Source organism: Saccostrea cucullata, unplaced genomic scaffold (genome assembly GCF_032062105.1).
Source record: "Saccostrea cucullata isolate Sc308-1 unplaced genomic scaffold, CSIRO_AGI_Scuc_v1 ctg4234, whole genome shotgun sequence".
NCBI classification, from domain to species: Eukaryota; Metazoa; Mollusca; class Bivalvia; order Ostreida; family Ostreidae; genus Saccostrea; species Saccostrea cuccullata.
In genome coordinates, this window is record NW_026938885.1 from 47,324 (window position 1) to 68,594 (window position 21,271).

General features: G+C 32.9%; 2 protein-coding genes across 3 annotated transcripts in view; both read left to right on the forward strand.

Moving 5' to 3' along the window:
- The window catches only part of LOC134251650 (uncharacterized), a 59,313-nt gene extending 40,862 nt beyond the window's left edge, over positions 1-18,451 (forward strand). For both annotated transcript variants that reach the window (XM_062734051.1, XM_062734052.1), the window contains one exon: positions 18,364-18,451. In XM_062734051.1, coding sequence (XP_062590035.1) covers positions 18,364-18,436 — 73 coding nt within the window. In that variant the 3' untranslated portion in view covers positions 18,437-18,451. The remainder of the gene's footprint in view (positions 1-18,363) is intronic.
- Positions 11,477-14,282, forward strand: LOC134251651 (uncharacterized). Its single transcript, XM_062734053.1, has 3 exons — positions 11,477-11,731; positions 12,682-12,798; positions 14,073-14,282. Exons 1-3 carry the CDS (start codon positions 11,506-11,508, stop codon positions 14,129-14,131), a joined length of 402 nt encoding a protein of 133 aa, XP_062590037.1. The 5' UTR covers positions 11,477-11,505; the 3' UTR covers positions 14,132-14,282.
- Positions 18,452-21,271: the final 2,820 nt, after the last annotated feature.

Consider the following 21,271-nt stretch of genomic DNA (forward strand, 5'->3'; position numbering starts at 1 on the left):
GTATCGCTAGTTGTATCACTAGTGAAGAGAGAGGTTTTATCTCTTAATTACCCAAGGGTTTGTGATAAAGTGATGATATTGAGTATGTTTACATCACATACATAATTTAATACCAAAATACCGGTACATAGTTTTTTTTTAAAAAAGTACAGCATAGTACATTGTATTTAACAAAATTATAAAGCTAGAACTGTCCTAGCAGATCTTATACCTATTTGTGAGGAAACTATAGAATATTTATGTTAAAACAATCCGTATTACCTTTGAATTACCTTTCTAAAACCATTGAAGAAAATCATGCATTCTTAAATTTCAATGCCTGTTTCTTGCTAAAGAGTACCCTTTAATTGCTAAAGGTTGTCACAAATCTAGTCACTGAGTAAAAAATATGACCACCCACAGTCCAACTTAAAATTTCATGTTCCGGTTATTGAATGAACATTTATTTCTAAGTCATAAGATACTGACATTGTCCAAATGATTATGTCATAAAATCATGACGAAATCCGTTTTTTAAATGAACCTTTGAGCTAAGTATCCTGACCTCTTATGCTCTTCCATTGAAAGATTTATCTTTTTTTATTTGAATTTGACATAACAGATACCTTCAGAATTTGACAGTTTTGAACTCTGTGACCTTGGCATTGATTAAATGACCTTTTAAGCTCAACTGAGCTGAAAGGTCAAGTGAGCTTTTCTGATCTCATTTTGTCAGTTGTGCATCTGTCCAATTATCTGTCTGTAAACTTTTAACATTTTCGACTTCTTTTCAAGAACCACTGGGCCAATTTCAACCAAACTTTCCATATAGCATCCCTTGGTGAAGGGGATTCAGGTTTGTTCAAATGAAGGGCCCCGCCCTCTTTCAAAGGGAGGTAATTAAGAAATAGTAAAAATTTGGTGGCATGTTTGAAAAACCTTCTATTTCTATTAAGATTCGTTTTTTTTCAGGAATTTCGGCACTTTTCAACTTAGATTTTTGGCCATACCTTGGATGTATGGGGCGCTGGTTTGGTAATTACTGCCAAAAAGTGATATCACCTATTCGTATAGGTGATATCACCTATCCAATTGGTGATATCATCTATTCGAATAGGTAATATCACCTATTCGAATAAATGATATCACCTACTCGAGTAGGTGATATCACCTATTTGATTTGAATTGGTGATACCACCTATTCGAAAAGGTAATATCACTTATTCGAATAGGTGATATCACCGATTCGAATAAGTGATATCACCTACTAGTATTCGAATAGGTGATATCACCTATTTGATTTGAATTGGTGATATCACCTATTCGAAAAGGTGATATCACTTTTTCAAATAGGTGATATCACCTATTCAAATTGGTGATATCACCTATTTATTTTCAATAGGTGATATCAACTATTCGAAAAAGTGGTATCACTTATTCGAATAGGTGATATCACCTATTAGAATAGGTTATATCACCTGTTGGAAATGAATAGGTGATGTCACCTATTCGAATAAGTGATATCACCTATTCGAATAGGTGATATCACATATCTGAAAAAGTGATATCACCTATTCAGCACGAATAGGTGATATCACTTATTCGAATAGGTGACATCACCTATTCATTTCCAATAGGTGATATTACCTATTCTGATAGGTGATATCACCTATTCGAATAAGTGATATCACCTATTGAAGATGAATAGGTGATATTACCAATTTGAATAGGTAATATCACCTATTCGAATAAGTGATATCACCTTTTCGAAGAGCTGATATCACTTTTTGCCAGTAAATACCAAAACGGCGCCACATATAGATGTAGAGATGAACAGTTTATCAGCGCAACTTCTCATAAACCACTGCACAGAATTCAATCAAACTTTGCAGATATTTAGGACACAATGTTAAGATGTGCCTATTACCAGGACATTTCTTATTTTCTGGGAATTTCAGCACTTTTCAACATAGATTTTTGGCCATATCTTGAATATAGAGATGACCAGTTTGTCAGCTGAACTCCTCATAAACTGCTGCACAGAATTTGGTCAAACTTTGCAGATATTTAGGACACAATTTGTAGATGTGTAATTACTAGGAAATTCCGATTATTTTATTGTTTCCGGGAATATCGGCACTTTTCAATTTAGATTTTTGGCCATCATCTTCATAAATCGCTGCACAGAATTTTTTAAAACTTTGCACATACCGGACGTCGCGCACGATACTGGTGATACATAACTTTACGCTTATAACGTCACAAAAACGTAAAATGATGCAACAAGTGCAACGTTATATTTTTACAATGTAACCTTATGATTGATTTCTATTCTTCCATCAAACAACTATGTTTAATATTTAAAAAAATAAAATGGGGGTAATACATGTTCACATTGTACCATTACAAGTAAACAATTAATTTATGTGATTAAAAAACAAATATTTTCAATTTTGTCTACATGATGCAAAGAAATTGGCGCCCAGGAAAAAATTTCAACACACAAAAGTCTGAAATCGTATTCCGGGCTTCTTGTGATTTGGATATTTTACACGCTAGGAAATCCAATAACAGAAAATAATATCTATACCATAAAAATTTAAATATTTTTTTTAGCTTTATGTGTATGCTAAGTGTAGTTTGCTAGTAGTTCTGCTTCATATTTGACAAGAATTGAGACATGCGCAGATCTAGCAGGGGTCAAGAACAACCCCTCCCCAATTCTCCAATACACACAATTAATTTATGTATAATAAAGTAACCAATATGACCGTGGAGCGCCATTATAAAATAAGTACACTGTACACCATCGTGCAAAATGGTCAGGAAAGTCAGGAAAGTCCTATTTATGACGGAAAGTTATTTATTCTTTGCCCTTATACCCCGCACTCAACAAGCTTAAGATATGTTTTTTCTATAATGCACACATAGACAATTTTGTAACTTTAAAAAGTGTTTTTAATAAACATTTCACATGTTTACCTTTATTGCTCAGGAATCTTTAGATATTCAATGAAACTGTATAATAAGACTACAAATTTTGTTTCAAGTTTTACAACATAGTACATGTACATTTATATTAATATCACCCTCATAATTATGGGTACATTTAAATTGTTCGTTGAGAAACAAGTCGATCAGTGCCCGAAAAAAAACTTCTGTAATTCATTTTTTCTCATACAATCACATTTAAAATCGCCAAATGGAAGAATATTTAAAAATAACTGCTTGAAGTTTTTCTTTGTACTATGAACTTAAAATTTTTACAATCGCCTAATAGTATACGTCTAAGTATATGAGAATCCAAGTGGTAACATTAAGTAAAAAAAATAAATTTTGTCTTCGGCAAACATATTGTTTGAAATCAAGTCTCGCACATTTTGATTGATTATCCCCATGCCGCAATGGCAGGCACGTAGCAACAGGGGGCAAGTGGGGAGGGGGGGAGCTGCCCCCTCCCCACTTATTTTCCCAACAATACTTATATTATAGAAAATGTTCATTGAAAGGTTGCCCCCCACCCCAACTTCAACTTTTAGTGATGTAAGGAAAATGTAGTTGAAAAATTGGTACTGAAAAAGATTGGCATTGAAAAAAGTTGGCCTCTACCACCCCCACCCCCATAGGATTTTTTTTTTGCTTGTCAACTTTTTCAGGTATTTTTTTCTCTCTGGTTGCCCCCCCCCCCCCCCCACTTTCAAAACGATGCTACGTGACCACTATGGTGTACGTAAGTGAGGGTATGTATGTGTGTTTGTGAGTTCAGTCGTGCGAAACACAAATGAAAAAATTTGCATCCGTATCAATGATGAATGCTCTTTTCAAGGGGAGGTAAAAATACGTAAGGATCGAAGCCTTGTGTACGAAACAAAGTGCCTGTGCTCTCAACTCTTGGATCATCCTTGCTTGTGAGAAATATTTGATAGTACTTTGATAGGACTCTGTTTTATACTTTATTTTAGCTTTTTATCTTCCTTGATGACTAAACCAATTTCTATATTTTAATATCGAGTGTTTCATATTCATACCATTGAACTGGTATAGATTTAAAACGGACTACAAATGAAATTAATTTTCAACTATACATGCACATCCAGTAATATTTTTTCTAGAATGACTCGAATGTGGGCAGTATAAATTTCTTCAAGAAAACAAATGTTTAATTAAAAGCAATATTCTCTCATATAATTTCATTTCACATACTTGAACTTTATTAAAAATTTGCGGATTAAGGGATTTTAAAACGGTTTTTCTATTAAAATATCTTCTAAAGATTATGGTGTCTAGGTGTCATCCAATGAGATAACTAAAGAGCAAAAGGTAATATATCAAAACATATCAAAATATTTGTGAAAAAAAAAGTTAACGGTATTTAAGGCAGGTGTATTGATGTGTATAGATGTTTTGGGTTTCATTGAAAAATATATTAGTATAACTGCAATTTTAGCGAGATGAAAATTAAACAATTTCCCTATAAAAAAATAGTATATAGTTTTAGCGAAAGACAATTTTAGCTATTTCATGGGCGTCGGAAGCAAATTGAAAGGGGGGGGAGCTAAACCAACAAAAAAGGTGAAAGGTAAATCTCAATTTTCAATGCCTATATAATGTCTATTTTTACAAAAAATGGTGGGAGGGCTAAGCCCCTTCCCTTGATCCTCGGTTCAGACGCCTATATATGTTTAAATGCTCACTTAAGAAGTTACGAAAATTTGGAAAACACGCAACTGATTGTTAGAAGTATTCAATTTTTACCAATCTCAGCACCCTCTTTAATTATGCTAAAATAAAATCGCTAAAAATTCCGCTCATGCGGGTATATCCAAGATCCATACAAGTAGTAGTTTTACAAACCGATGCATGCACCATTCAGCGGTGTCGTAAGTGTCTTTGCTCGAGAAGGGGGGGGGGCTCTTCTCTATAGTCAATAATTTTAATAAAATTGAGAGGGGGGGGGGTGAATGTACTTCAATAAAAATTACTTGAAGTGAGGGCTGCATGAATTGAAAAATATTCCATACGGTTTCAGAATATTATCTTGAATGAAAGGAGGGGGGTCAGTCCTACCTTTTTAAAGGTTGCATGATACCGATATACACGATAAAAACGTCCGGTGAAAAAATGGTTTGTTCCCATCTCGCCTTAACTGTAAAATTTAGCATTCCCATTTCGTCTTAGTAAGCTCTCAGGTGATGAAGATTTAAAATTTTTAGCATCAAGTATTTTTTGGTATTACACGTATTATTTCATTCAAAGTATTTATAAGTTCCCATTCATTGTTAAATTCAGTCTAAAATTTTTTTCATTTGAATTTTTATATCAACCTAGTAATAATATTTACAAATACTAATATTTCCATTTCGCCTTAGTACTGTTTAACCTTTTTTTTTTTTTACCTGTATTTCACAATTAAGGCGAAATGGGAACACACCGAAAAGATTACAAGCATTGGTAAGTGCACATAAAGACAAGATATGGGGTAGTATAATTATTTTAATTTATGTTAAAATACAGAAGCACTAGTATTAGGTACTAATATTTCCAAAAAAACATGTGACAGTAGTTTGATTAAAACTTCAAGATTTCTGACAGTGAAGTGCAGATAAACTGATTAGAATGAGCCCTCGACTATCGCTCGACAATGAGCCGTTATTCGACTACAAGGCTATCCGAGTAAAATTGATATCTCTAGTACTTACAACAATATGTGAACTTGATGCTAGTTTTACCTCTTAATATGATATTAATTACTACATGTAAAGAATGGAGTATATGGTATTTGTGGACGCCGAAAAGACTGCGATATATCTTTTCGTATTCACAAAAATAGCGCATATTTTAATTTTAAAAGACTCTCACATTAAACATATCCTTCTACTGCTTAGATGTAAAATACTTAGTATATAAATGTATTTTTCATTTGGTTCTTTTAAGTGCCTGTCCTTTTTAGATTTGGCATTGAATCAGGATCGACTCAGGATACATGTAACTATAATGTCTAGTCTGTGCTACATGTACAATACTTTACTTATATTTTATGTTGTTTGTTTCAGTTTTCGAAACATACACGTGGGCCCTAATTGTCACTATGCTGGAGCCCGATTTCAATTTGAAATTATTTTTCTCAGAAAAAATTGTAAAAGACCCAGGTTATATTTGTTACATAATATTGTTTTAGAATTAACAAAGGTGAGCTAGGGGACCATGCAAATCTTGACAAGTAGCCTATTGCACATGTATGTTACGTCACGTCATGTTACGGCGCGTCAAACGAACCTGGGACAATTCTTTAGACATTAAACTTCTCTTAACTTGTAAAAGTTGATGCGGGATAACCTGATAATTTGTATATTCTCTGCAGTAAATTTTATGTACTTTTTGTAGGTCATACGTTCTTAAGTATTCACGTATGTATATTACTCGAAATTATAAGATAAAATGATATAATTGCTAAAAACGCGCGATATTTTTATAGATGGGACATTCCACTGGACTCAGAAAAAATCGACCCGCTTAATGGATATTACCGGAATTATATTATATTGATAATTGCCGTGTTCTACAATGCAGGTACATTATAACTATACCAGAATTTATCATCTAACCTATATGTTAGACTTGGTACTCATAACTTAAAGTTTCGTTCCACCTAAGTCTACAAAAAATGGGACACGTGGGTCTACGACATTTCTTGTATCAATATAAAAATATCATTTTTGTCCTCCGAGTTTAAATTATTTATCACATCCTTTTTGGATACAAGTGATATAATCATATACCAATTTTAATTTTATTAAGCATAGGATTTATTATTTTAACAACTTTTTAATAAAGCGCATGGACATTTTATGTAACGCTGGGACATCATAAAAATGACAACATCGTGGTATATCTAGCTATATTTTTACAAATAAAAACGTCTAAAATATATTCTAAATATGATATTGTCAATATTCATATATTTTCCTTGCCATTGATATATAATACTTGACATCTTTAAGCAAAACCATCTCTACACAACCATACAAATGAATTTTCCAATGCTCTGTATGAAAGTAACACCAGTATCGTGCGCGACGTCACCGTTATTTAGAACACAATGTGTAAATGTGTATGTTACACAGGCACTTGTTTAGGGAATAAATTTTAACCCATAGTATAATAATAAAACGGTGTTATTATCATACTATGGGTAAAAAAATTATTACAGAAACAAGTGCCTGTGGTATGTTACCAGGAAATTACGTTAACTTTACGCTCTCCAAGTATGTGAAATCAACTGTGATGCCACAGGGAAACAAACAAGCAAAATTATCTAAAATACATAGAACCTAATCTACAAAAGACAAAAAATATTAATTAAAAAAAATCTGCTTCAGAATTCCATCATGATGCCTTGACTGTGACTTGTTTATTTAAGGGGTCACTGTCTAGTTAGTATTGTATGCAAGGGCATCAACGGTAGTGGGAAACATGGGATAATTTGCATAATGGACGAAGCCCGATGTCCCTGGCATACTATAATATTTGCGTATCCACTGCTCTCTCCCACTATGAACACGTAGTCATCATCTACGTTCATGGGACTCTAGACGCAGCACAGGCACCTGAAGTATGGATAATACCCCCCTTTTTATGAAAAAATATGTAAGAGTGTACAATATCTCAAAAATATAAAATTTCCCCGTCAAACACATCTATATGTCGTTATATGCAAGCAGATTGTACTTTTTCCCACGTTTAAAGAATGGCCCTATTCGGTATATTATAAAAATACACAAGGTAAGAAACAAAAGTTGTATACAAACGGGGGGTTCCCCGCTTCGAGACAGATTTCGATGGTAATAACAGTGTTACCTATCATAATTTTGCATGCAATCTGTCAGGGAGATGTTCTCTTACTGAATTATATAACCTAATACCCGCCATTAATGTTTAATATGGCGTAATCGGACGATTTATTAATCGGATACATAAAATTTTCTCCATTGGCAGCGTTGGATGAGGTTTTGGAGTCGCACTTCTGTTTCGCTTTATCTGATTGGTTAGATATTTAAACTGTATCACAATTATAGCCAAAGAAATATTTTTTTCTTACCTGGAAAAGTTGACAAGCAAAGAAAAACTGTGCCCAAAGTCGAAAAAGCTACTTATTTCAGTACCTGTTCCTTGGCACACAATACTACATTTCCATTATATAACTTTACCGTAGTATAACCTGTGTGTGTGTGGGGGGGGGGGGGGGCAACCTGTCTTTCAATGAACATTTTCAATAGAAAAAGTAATGTTGGGAAAAAAGTGGGGGTTGGGCTAGGCCCCTTGACCCCCCCCCTCCCTGTTGCTACGTGCCTGTTAGCTGGTAAACAACTTCATCAGAAATTTGCAATTTTATGTAACGTTATTGTAATTTTTTCTTAAAATCTTACATGTATAATCTACGGGATACATCTTATTTATGTCTTAAAAGGGATAATTTACAAAATACACGTAAGTTTTAATAAGCGTTGTGCTGAAACCGGGAAGATGAATTTTGCTGGATGTCAGTTGAGTACACTTGAACTCAGAACTGACCATAAGAATGTTTCAAATCAAATTTCCTACGAATTTGATTGACACCTAGGTGATGCACGAGGGTTTCGTGCGTACAGGTATAGAGAACGAATGTGGAAATTAATGGGTTGAACAGTTGAATATGAACCAAAATTGTGGAAATTAAAAATTATTTGAATTATTAATTGTGAATTCAATATAATTACGGTACATATATTTTCTCACAGATGTTTATGTATGCAAGTTACACGGGGTTTCATGAGTCTCTCTCTCTCCCCCCTCTCTCTCTCTCTAATATTGTTTTTTAAACACTTTGCGAAAAAGAATAACTTATAACAATAAATACATGCACTCACACTGAAAAGATTTTAAAACCATAAATAACACTTGAGAAAATAATGTTTTTGGTTAATTAAGGAGAAATACGCTAGGAAGTTATTGTATCAATTATGTTTTTCTGCTGTCAATTCTCTAAAACTAAAACAAAATGTGTATTTTACTCGGGAATATACATGGACATATGCTTTGATCCTACACTAAAACTTTGCAGCTCAGACTCTATACGACATATGTAATACGAATTCAGGTCGATGCTATTTTAATTAGTCTTTCTTCGTTACATGAATTAACACATGAGATTATATTATTCATTTAAAATCAGTTAAAATTTCTTTTTATTCACAAACACAATAACATTTTTCCATATGACGGAGGCAATACACCATGAACATGTTTACATCAAGAACATCCACGGAAGTGACTTTATTTATAGCGCATGCGTATTAAACACAGAAAAAGAGTTCCCTTCAGGGGAAATAACTCACCTTTTTAAAATGGGGAATAGTCCTTGCCCACTGACGTCAAACAAAAAGGCAGCCGCACGAGATTTACATGCATATTTGGCCTCCTTAGCGTCAGACACAGACTGAGACAGATGCGCACAAGATTTGCTCGCATAGGCCTCCTTAGCTCATGACCTATCGACCTATCTAATTTACATTCTGGTAGATTTATCGAGGAATAAACTCCTCTAAATTTCAAAGTTATCATACGAAAAAAAATAGAAATGGAAAATTGAAATAAAACTGATCGTGAGTGATGTAACCAATGCGTACTTGATCTGGCTGCACTAAGAATTCAAACACAACGTCACTGAAGTCACTGATTTAGACTGCAGCATAAAGAGAAAGGGATGATTAGATTAAGCATTGTCATATTGACATAATAAATACATGTACATGTTGGTGAAACCTTAAAATCTTAAACATTTTTTTTTATAATAAATATATACATTTGTGGTATCTCTCCATTATATAAACATACAGAGAGAAAATATCTTCAATTCTGTATGAAGTTTGTCAGAGGTCAGAGGTCAATACGTGACCTAATCACACGGCGCAATAATATCTACCAGTACATAAATTATAAAATGAGCTGCTGTACTTGCTTTTCATGTATAAAAATGATCAAAATAAGCAAGTAAAATGATAATTATTTTATTTAAAATGTAAACAAGTATTTCATACAGTTTTTGGGCTATCGATTCAACCTGTGTTACAGTGTCGGCCCTACATAGAGAAAATTAGGCCTAACGTTTGTTTACTTTTTTCACTTTTGTCAGCTGCACAGTTTCTAACGTTCATCCTTATATTTTGGGCAGACCTTTGGTCAAATTTTCATGATAAACTATTATTTCATCTTTAAATTCTACTCACGATAAATGTGTAAATCTGTTGGAAAATATCATAGCAATCATGCCATGAACAGCTGCCAAACACCTCGGCGCGCGTTTTCGTAGTTCAATGTAAAGCTGTCGCCATGCAGTGTCTCTGTGTTTAACAGTGTTTTACGAAAAGTATGCCTTTAGTTACTGAAATCGTAGAATGTTTTTGATCAAACTGCAAATTAACCGGCTCTGACAAGTGTCTCAATCCATCCCTTTCCAGCGACCGAAATTCCTCCAACTTTTTATCATCAAACTTCGGACGTTTTTCTCGTGTCTGTTCAGCATCGATTATCAATTTTCACATTTGAAAATATTCCCAGACAACAATCTGTTCACTATTACTGATCATAAGTAGCCTTTCACAAAATATTCCCTTCGAAATAGATCCCTTAGCCTTATGAATATTCGAAGCGTAACCGCCATGCAAGCCGATTTACACCTTGCGTCATTTTTCAAAATCTATGACGGACGGTTAGTGCAATAATTGAAATTCGAAAATATTCAATTGTCTGTCTCAAATGTATATATAAGTAATAAATAACAAGTTTATAAACTTCAATGGGAATTGAAGTGGGTCGGAACGTGATCAAATCTTCTGAAAAGGCCTTCGGCCTTCACAGGATTTGATCACGTGACCGACCCACTTCAATTCCCACTGAAGTTTATAAACTTGTTATTTATTTCTTAAATGAAACAAAAAAAAAAAATTAGAATAAAAATTACACAAGAGCTGTTGATTTTAACAACATTTAGCATGTTCATTTAAGGAATCCCGCCGAAAAGTTTGAAATTCTAATATATTTTATATGAAATAAGATTTTTAATTAATTTTTGTATGAAATGCTATTAAAATATATAAATCGTAATATTATAGAGAAAATGATAACTTCAAATCTGTGTCCAAGTACCTTTAACAGCGACTATGACGTAATCTGTCTTTTGGGACATGTGTCTTGTCTTCCCTTAAAGTGAGCTAATTTAAGGTCTGTGTTTATAGTACAAGTTTGAAGACACACTAATGATGACTTTTAAAACAAATATTAGCTATAAACACTTAATTTTCTATTACAATAAATGTACCACATAACTACATGTATTTATATTTCATTTTTTGCTCTGGAAATATATATTGATGCTAGATCTTTTTTTCTTTATAACAGAAGGAAGCCCTTACACAACAGAAAAATACCAGTATGCTAATTTTTTCTTTACAACAGAAGGAAGCCCTTACACAACAGAAAAATACCAGTATGCTAATCTGGATTTGGATGATACTGCTGGTGTTACATGAAGGGATTGGTATAGACCAGCCATACAGAGAAGTGAAGGGTACTACTTGTCAGGAGATCGCCAAACAGCCTAATTACCAGACTGGTCTACCATGTACAGGGAAAGATGTGAAGTATCACTGTCTTCTGAACGAGGATAACACCAAGGAGTATGAAGTATGCAGAGAGTGGAAGTGGATTCCAAAAGGTAGAAATGATTTTGATGTTTTTGTCTCAAGGACATCATATTCAACCTATATCTTATACATGTACCACTTTTAATTCCCAACTTTAATAACTTGCTAAATATTCTTATATGAAAAATAGTGATCCATGCTGCTGCCTTTGTGCATGTATAATTTTCATGTTATTAATAAGATATTTCAGCCATAAGATAAATTTACAAGTACAACTGTTGTTAGAAGTAGGCATACAAAGTATGCCTACTTTGATTCTTACTACTTATTTTTAACTTACCTGAACTGAAAGCTCAAGTGAGCTTTTCTGATCACCCGTTGTCCATTGTCCAACTGTCCGTCTAGCTGTCTGTCCGTCTTTAAACTTTTCACATTTTCAGCTTCTTCTCAAGAACCACTGGGCCAATTTTAACCAAACTTGGTACAAAGTATTTTGGGTAATGGGGAGTTTCTATGGTTATAATGAAGGCCCAAGTCCCCTTACAAGGGCAGATAATTAAGAAAATACAAAAATAGGGTGGGGTCATTAAAAATTAAAAAATCTTCTTCATGAGAACCATTGGGCCAGAAAAGCTAGAACTTATGTGGTAGCATTCTGGAGTAGTGTAGATTCTAAATTGTAAAAATCATGACCCTCAGGGGTAGGGCGGGACCACAATAGGGAATCCAAGTTTTACATTGAAATATATAGGAAAACATTCTCAAGAATCAGTGACCCAGAAAAGCTGAAAGTTATGTGGAAATATCCTCGGGTTGTGTAGATTCTAAAGTTTTAAAATCATTACCCCAGGGGCAGAGAAGTATATGGCCACAATAGGTATTAAAAGGGGGAAGTTTTGGTAAAAAAAAAATGGCATCTCTGAAGTTACTCATCTGAGCAATGTGGCCCATGGGCCTATTGTTTTAAATTCTTAGATCTCATTTATTTATCAATTCAAGTATATTTGTCTATCTTATGTAGGCAAATGTGCGTTCTTCAATACATATGGAAGCGGAAATGTGGATGAGAGAGACTGTGAATCCACCTCTGATCTACCTTGTGCTGTCAAGGAATACAACTCAGCAGATAATACCCAATGTTAGTTTACTTTCTTCTCCTAGAGAAACTTAGGGGTGTAATGATATGGTTAAAGACATTAATGTAGCATATTTTTGATAAGTACAAATAACCAAAAATAGATCTTTCTTTTTATATTTTATTATTTTACATACAGTAAAACTCGTTTATAGTGAAGTCCTAGGGACCTGTGAATTTAATTCGCTATATCCGTAATTCGTTATATCAGAATACCGAATTTGCATAACCATATATAGCGAATTCAATATATGCATGTTTTCCTTCAAGTATTAATACCACCAAATGTGTCAAGGAAGCAAATATTACAAAACATACCTTCGACAACTAAGGTTTAATTATGATTTGAATTTTATATACAAACGCAAAGAGAAAATAATTTATAAAATTTTGAGATCTCATAAAAGATGTAAATTCATTATTTTTAACCTCAACGGGACTCAAAATCAGTTTGCTATATCCGTAAAATCGTTATATCAAAGTTCTTTATAACCGTAATATTTTACAAAGATTTGTTAAGCATTGTACCAGGGACCCAGAAAAACTTTCGCTATATCCGTGAATTCGCTATATCCGTGTTCGTTCTAAACGAGTTTTACTATATTAAGGATATGACAGTTCTTTACTAAAATTACTTAAATGACACGTACAATTTAGAATATGTATTCATGTATGCATGAATACACATTTATATATGTATTGTGAAAAAAGTAACTCAGTTGAGCAGTGTGACTCAAGGATCTATAATAATAAGCTACTTTAAATTTATGCTTTCATATCATTTCATGGTGTTAAACTTGTTTAGAGTTAAGATTAGACACGTAAAGATTATAAAAAATATGAAAAGGAAAATATTGTGATATGTTTAGTGATACAGTCCCATTCAAAATATGATACTGTATAAGTAGAATTTTAAGCAAGGATTTAATTTTGCATTATTTGCGAGGGTGCAGAGAACACTGAAATTGAATATCGCTAAAAATTAATTGCGTTTTATTTGTAAAAGCTTCTTTAATGTGCATTTTAAAATCACTAAAATAATATCTTGCTAAAAATAAATTACCAGTTTTTAAGGACAAATCGCTAAATTTGCGTCTCTCTAAAATTTCCACTTGTACAGTATATCAAAACATAACATAGTCCTTTTCTTACAATCCTTACCCCTACTATATATTTTCTCTAAGTGAAATGCATTAGAGCTGTTACAGTATTATTTTAATTTGTCTTTGATTATAAAGATGGCAAAAATTTGAGGTTTTCAATTTTTCCTATGGCAGATGCTGCCTGCTATGTGAAAAAAGAAATGACAACTGTACCAATCTTAGAAACAAGGTAATATTAATTTAACTTTAAGCTATTTCTGAGTTGCTAATATTGAATAATGAATAATTAGGGCCCAGCAAGGATTTGCGGGTGCCCTATAGTAATCACTCTGACTGTCCGTCTATCTGTCTGTCTGTCATTCTTCCGTCCACAAATTGTCTGTCTTTTCCTAATAACTTTTTTATGGTTGCCCAATTTGCTAAGTTTGTTTCTCTATGTCCCCTGGTTTGGAGCTGGGGAGGTGGGGTAGATTCCTTTAACTTTAAATATATAAGAATGCATTGGCAAAGAGGGATAACTGCTGAAGATGTTCCCATTGTAAACTGAATGCTGATATTAGTCCCTTGGGATTAATTAGCTTTCCTTTTGAAGAAAAACTGTTCACGGTAGCTTAGTCGGTAGAACGCTCACTCCGTGATCGGGAGGTCGTGAGTTCGTATCTCGGCCGCGACTGACCCAGTCGTTAAAATGGGTAGCAACTGTTCCTTCGCCATGCGCTCGGCACTTTCAAGTGAAAGTTGCGGGTCCTTCGGGTGAGACCTTAAAAACAGAGGCCCTGTGTCAGCGGGGGGCATTAGCACGATAAAGATTCCTCACTGCTCAATGGCCCTGAGTGCCGAGTAAAGGTCAGAATTTGAAGCCCTTCACCGGCATACGGTGACATCTCCATATGAGTGAAAAATTCTCAAGAGGGACGTTAAACAATATACAACCAATCAATCAATCTTGAAGAAAATTCCAAAGCATTATCTTTATCTGTCACAGTGAGATAAATTACCACCTCTGTCTGCAAAAAAAGTTTGTTTTGAAGTTAAGTGAATTTGGAATGCTATGAACACTCTGAAATGTGGATTTAAATATTAATGTTTATACTTTATTTTTGGTAAAATAGATATGATTTCATTGAATTCTAAAAACAAGAAATAGATTAAAGAAGATATATTTTTATTTTTACTTTTTGTCCTTTATAAAAACCCCATTCTATCATCAATACTGAAAAAGTTCTTATTGTAACTTTAGAAGAAAATGATGATACAATTACAGGTACAATTAATCCCTTGTGATTGATTATCTTAAGCCTGCTGCAGAAAATTTATTAGGCGTATATCTTTATCTGTCACTTTAATATTATTGAAAACTTTTTTCTGCAACTGCTGTTTGTTTTTAAGTTAAGGTTAATGATATTTGCATTCATTGAAGGCTGGCATTTTATATAACATATAAGCTTCATTATTGATTAAATATACACTCAATGTTAAGTTGTTCTTTATTGCCTAATGTAAACACAAGGATATAATTTACAGTTTTTGAATATTCAGGAATTATCTTGAAATTTTAAGAATACAGTTGCTGTTGCCTATTCTTCATACATTTTTTAATTATTCTGTAAGCTGCACCGGCCCCCATACGGAAAAAAGGGCAAACAAACTACTATAACAAATTACTAACAAACCACTATGGTTTGAAAGTAGTTTAATAGTATAGCAAATCACATGCAAATGAGCTAACAAACTATACTCTAACAAACTATTATCAAACCACTCTTAACAAACTACTATCAAACCACTCTAACAAACTACTATCAAACCACTCTTACAAACTACTATCAAACCATTCTAACAAACTACTATCAAACCACGCTAACAAACTACTATCAAACCACTCTAACAAACTACTACCAAATCACTGGTAACAAATCCATCAGCAAAACACTAGATTTGAATTTTCCTTTACAAATCCACAAGTCTTTGAAAACACCTAAAACAATCATATTTTGAAATATTCAACAAGTCTTGTTTCAGAGTATTTAAATTCCAGGATTCACAAGTTTAGCCAATGCAAGTGCAACATTCCAACATGTTCCCTTTTGTTTAGGAGCTGATGCAATTCCAAGTCAATGTCCATGTACTTATCACATATTCTCCTTCATGTTGTGCACATCTTCATAGTATTTTTCACCAAAAAAATGTTCTTCAAGCTGACATTTAGATATTCCCTGCTTCGTCTGGCATGGAAAATGCTGCAATATTTCCTTTTTTCTGGCCTCATTGCAACTTTGAAAGACATCTTTTTGTCTTATTTTCAAGTATACTTCCCATAATCCAATGCATAACTGATCTAAACTAGTATAGGAATTAATTAGGTCAATCTGAAAATAAAAACCCAAAGCTAGTAAAAAGCATACGCATCCACATTCACAGAAGGTTACTGTAGTCCAGCCTTATTTTAGGTAAAAAGGAACTTCATGACATGCATTAAATACCTCTTCTAGTGTATCCAGATCCATCTTTTAATGATGTTAATTGCTGCTTTTTCCAGTCAGGGATCTTATAGAATGATACTAACAATTTGAATGTCCCTTCACCAGTTCCTTTGTTTCTGACCTGCTTGGTGGTTTGAAAATTGGCGCAAATAGCTAACACCGGATGTAAAGATTAAGCTGTTCTTGGAAACTTCAACAATTCTAGATAATTCAACCCTAAACACATCTGTAAAGTAATTTCCCATGTGGTTAGATGCAAATGCTATACTTATAAAACACTGTTGCAAGATACCAAGTCTAACAAACTATAAGGAAATCACAATCACCAGAAATGAAAGACTAACAAACCACTGCAGCTATTTTTAGAAAAAGTGGTTTGTTAGTGGTTCATTAAATGCTATACTATCAAACTACTTTAACAAACCACAAAAATATAGTTTGTTGGTAGTTTGTTGATAGTTTAATAGTAGTTTGTTGAAAATCTTTTCAGTTTGGGGGCCCTTATAATTCTACCCCATGGCGGGGCCCTTGCTGACTGGTCAGTTTTCTAGTTACTTAACAATTATGTTGGACTAGCAGGCCAACAGTTTAATTGTTAGATGGATGTAATTTTAATTTATCCCATGTTCATCCCTTTATCCTGTGGATATACCTCATGTGATATCGTTTTCATATCCCAAGTGTGGTTAAGTGTAGTTATTTTGTCACAATGGCCTTTCCAAGGGGGTCATGATTTGAACAACTTGAATCCACACTACCTGAGGATGCTTCCATATAAATATGATCTATTATGGCTTTGCTATTCCGGTGAAGAAGATTTTAAAGGATTTTTTCCATTATATTTCTTTGTAAAAATTTGATCGGCCATAGTGGCCACGCCCTACCCCCGGGGGTCATGATTTGAACAAACTTAAATCTACACTACCTGAGGATGCTTTCATAAAAATATGATCAATCATGGTTTTGCTATTCTTGGGAAGAATATTAATTTTTAAAGAATTTTCTTTCATATTTCTATGTAAAACTTTCATCGGCCATTTTGGCCCCACCCTACCCCTTGGGGTCATTATTTGCACATACTTAAATCTACACTACCTAAGGATGCTTCCCCATAAGTTTCGATTCATTCCTGTCACAGTGGTTCTTGCCAAGAAGATTTTTAAAACATGCCACCTAATTTTCACTACTGTAGATCACTATATTTTCGCGACACCTTCTTTTCGCGAGATAGTCATTGACTCTTTATTAGCGAGATAAAATTTTCACAAATTGTGGTTATTGCTCTATATAATCTTACGGAATACTATTTTACGCGAGAATCAAATTTTCGCGAGCTCACTGCCTCGCGTAATTACGCGAAAATAAAGTTCTCGCTAATAAAAAGTGATTTACAGTAATTCCCAATTATCTCCCCTTGAATGAGGGCGTGACCCTTCTTTCAAACAACTTGAATTCCCTTCATTCAAGGGTGCTCTGTACCAAGTTTGGTTAAAATTGGCCCAGTTGTTCTTGAGATGAAGTCGAAAATTTGAAAAGTTAACAGACAGACAGACTGCTAGACAGACGGATGCCAGACAAAATGTGATCAGAAAAGCTTACTCGAGCCTTCGGCTCAGGTGGGCTGAAAACCATGCACAGAAAAAGGAATAGCACATAAAAGTTATTAATTGAATTAAAAATCACAAACGAAATCATTCCATAAAGTAATATGAGTACATTGCTGTGATTAATTAACTAAATATTTCAGCATAAAAGGAAATCGTACTTCTGGAGGGACGGGAATCTGTTTAACAAATAATCAGCACAGGTTGGTGTAATAATACATATTTTTTTTAAGTCAAACATTTACTGATATGATTAAAAATTAGAACTCATTCCATAAAGTAATATGAGTACATTCCTGTGATTAAAAAATCACAAAAGAAATCATTCCATAAAGTAATTTGAGTACATTGCTGTGATGAATTAACTAAATATTTCAGCGTAAAAGGGAATAATGGTACTTCTGGAGGGATGGGAGTATGTTCAACAAATAACCAGCACAGGTTGGTGTAAAATACATATTTTTTTTAAGTCAAACATTTACTGATATGATTAAAAATTAGGTTGTGCATTTATTAATAGTAAAACTCCGTCTAATAGTAAGTTATTTTAAATGTGGAAGAAAGTTGCGTTTACTGAGCATCAAGCAACAACTTTTCAACCATTCAATTTGGTTCATTTTTTAAACCAGAGAGGCCATGGCGTACACAATTTTGAAAGAGGCATCATTTCTTATCATAACTATACACTTAGGTAGCACCCCCCTTCTCTATGTTACCATTGACCCACATGACCCAGGGGTCTTTAAATTCACAATTCAGAATGAAGGACCCTTGGTCTTAATTCATACCTATATTGACTTGTATTTGAAAATATTCAAATCTTCGTTTTGTAGTAATGAATTTATTTTATACCTTTGTGTGCTTTGTGCAATTTGAAAAATAATTACATACTTTATACTGTGATGCATGTATGTTATTCAAGATAAACTGCAAATTAATCCTTTCCTTTCTTATTCCTGAAAACCTCATGCAATAAAACTGGACACATACAAAACAAATTATATCAGATTTATTGAGGTTTAAATTCTAGCATTTCAGTATAATGAACTAAAAATAAACTATAAAGATGTTTATAATTAAACAATAAAAGTTCTTGATCATAACAGCAGTTTGCAATAAAACCTCTTACTCTTGAATCATACATGTGCATATAATATAGTATATATTGGTTACATATAAATCAACTTTTAATAAAGTGTACAACAATCACTTATATCATCATGTCAATACGTATGAAATTTACAACATCTGCATTCAATAGTTGTGTCCAAAAGCAATGTTTTAACATTTCATAGTGTTATGATTGAAATTATTTTCTTAAGTTTTGAAAGCTTAAAGCACTTGATTGATAAAAAAGTTTTGCAAATGTCTGAAATTTTACCATAAAACACTATTCGAAGCAATTTTCACTTTTATTTATTACCATCTGAAAGAAGCAAGGTTTACCTCCCTTTACGGGCTGGCCATTGACCCGTTCTTTCCAAACTACTTACCTTCAAAAAGTGTTGCTTCATGTAGGTGATTTCAGACACTTACAACATTGAATAAAAAGATATTATGAAATCTGAATTGATAATTCTTTTTAAAAAACAAATTTGAGTCCATTATACTATAGTTAGGTTTGATGCACATTGGTATCCTTAGCATATTTTATACAAATACATTTTACTGTTATTGGACATCTGCACATGAGATGTAAAAAATTAAACCATTGAGTTATTGTAACCTTTCACAATATTATGAAAAGTGTATTGAACAGACAGGTTTTAAATTATGGAAGATGACAAGAAGAAAAATATTTGAAATTATTAAGAACATTGTATAACCCGACCATCTTAATCTGGCAATAGCATTTCAAAGCACTGCAAAAACAAAAGAAAACCAAAAAAAAGTTGTACAATATAAAAAAATTCCTATATTACCAATAAATACTACATATATAGTGTGTGATTTAGTAATTTAATTCATAAAGAATTGTGCGATGGAACTCATATTTTTCATATTTCAAAGAAATAGCTGCCCTGATTCATTCATTCATTTTTAGAACAACTTTTTTAACCTTACATACCGAAAACGAAAAGAAAGATTAAAAGTTGTTCATATAATGAGATACAAAAACCATGCAGGTTTCAGGATCATGAAATAGATGCAATATTAGACTTCGTCAAGTCCAAATTTAATTTAAGTCAATTATAAAATGAATACTACAGTGTATACCTGAAAAATTACTCCTAATGAGAAGTGATAACAAATGTACTTAAGGATAAATAACACAAACTTTTTTCTTCAAAAATTCAATTATCTCTCACTTAAGATTATGTGATATAAATTTGTTTACTTAAACAACAAATGTCTGGCCAAGCAAAACAACTTGGCGGAAAAAAAAAAACAGACATGCAACTTTACTGATCAAAGTTTTTAATTACCGGTACATTTCCATTGAAAAGAATATTGAAAAATTTTCAGTGTAACTCTTCTATGTGGGAGATAAAAAATTTGTTTGTGGTATGTATCCTTAAAGAAACAATTCACTTAAGGTGAATGACTGGTACTAATATCACATTTATTACAATCAAGTTGAGAAACATTTCACTTTTGGCAATAAATAATATATAAAACTTAATAAACTAACTTAATAAACTAAATAAATGATTTTCTAAATATGACTTTGAATAACAGAATGTAGGTTGTGATGAACTAATCTTTCCAAAAAAATTGATTTAACATTTTAATAAGTAATAGAGCTCAGGAGTATTAAAGTCTTTCCAGAAAAAAATGTTCATTTAAAAGTTTAAGATGTCCACTGGAGCTAGTGCTTGTTTTCAGGGAGAAAACTATTCTGGATGTTTACAGTGTCTTTGTAGATCATACTGAAAGTCACTTGTGATATTGGGTTACAAAGTAGGGAATGTTACTTTTATGAAGATACATAATAATAAATATCATAATAATTGTATAGTTATTCATTATTGTATAATAGCTAAGAAATACTTATGCATAGCACAAGAATGCTTTCTAATATATCTACTACTTATACAGCCAGATTGAAATATATTCATTTACCAAAAAAAATTGATAATTTAAATGCCCATGAGATGAAATATTAATTGTTAAACTGTACATGTATTACTGTATCAGATACATGTAGTATATTAAATACACAAATATATATATAATATTGTAAAAAGTAAAAGTGAACAAAATAAAAGTTACAATAAAGAAGTAATATTTGATCAATTGTATGTTTCATCCAGACTTAATGAATCAATACAGACACATGGCCACA

Bases quoted from the DNA above. Each gene is read 5' to 3' on its own strand.
- LOC134251651 (XM_062734053.1), top strand. From the start codon at position 11,506: ATGCTAATCTGGATTTGGATGATACTGCTGGTGTTACATGAAGGGATT. The intron at 11,732-12,681 runs GTAGAAATGATT...TATCTTATGTAG, and splicing joins GTGGAAGTGGATTCCAAAAG to GCAAATGTGCGTTCTTCAAT. The intron at 12,799-14,072 runs GTTAGTTTACTT...TTCCTATGGCAG, and splicing joins CTCAGCAGATAATACCCAAT to ATGCTGCCTGCTATGTGAAA.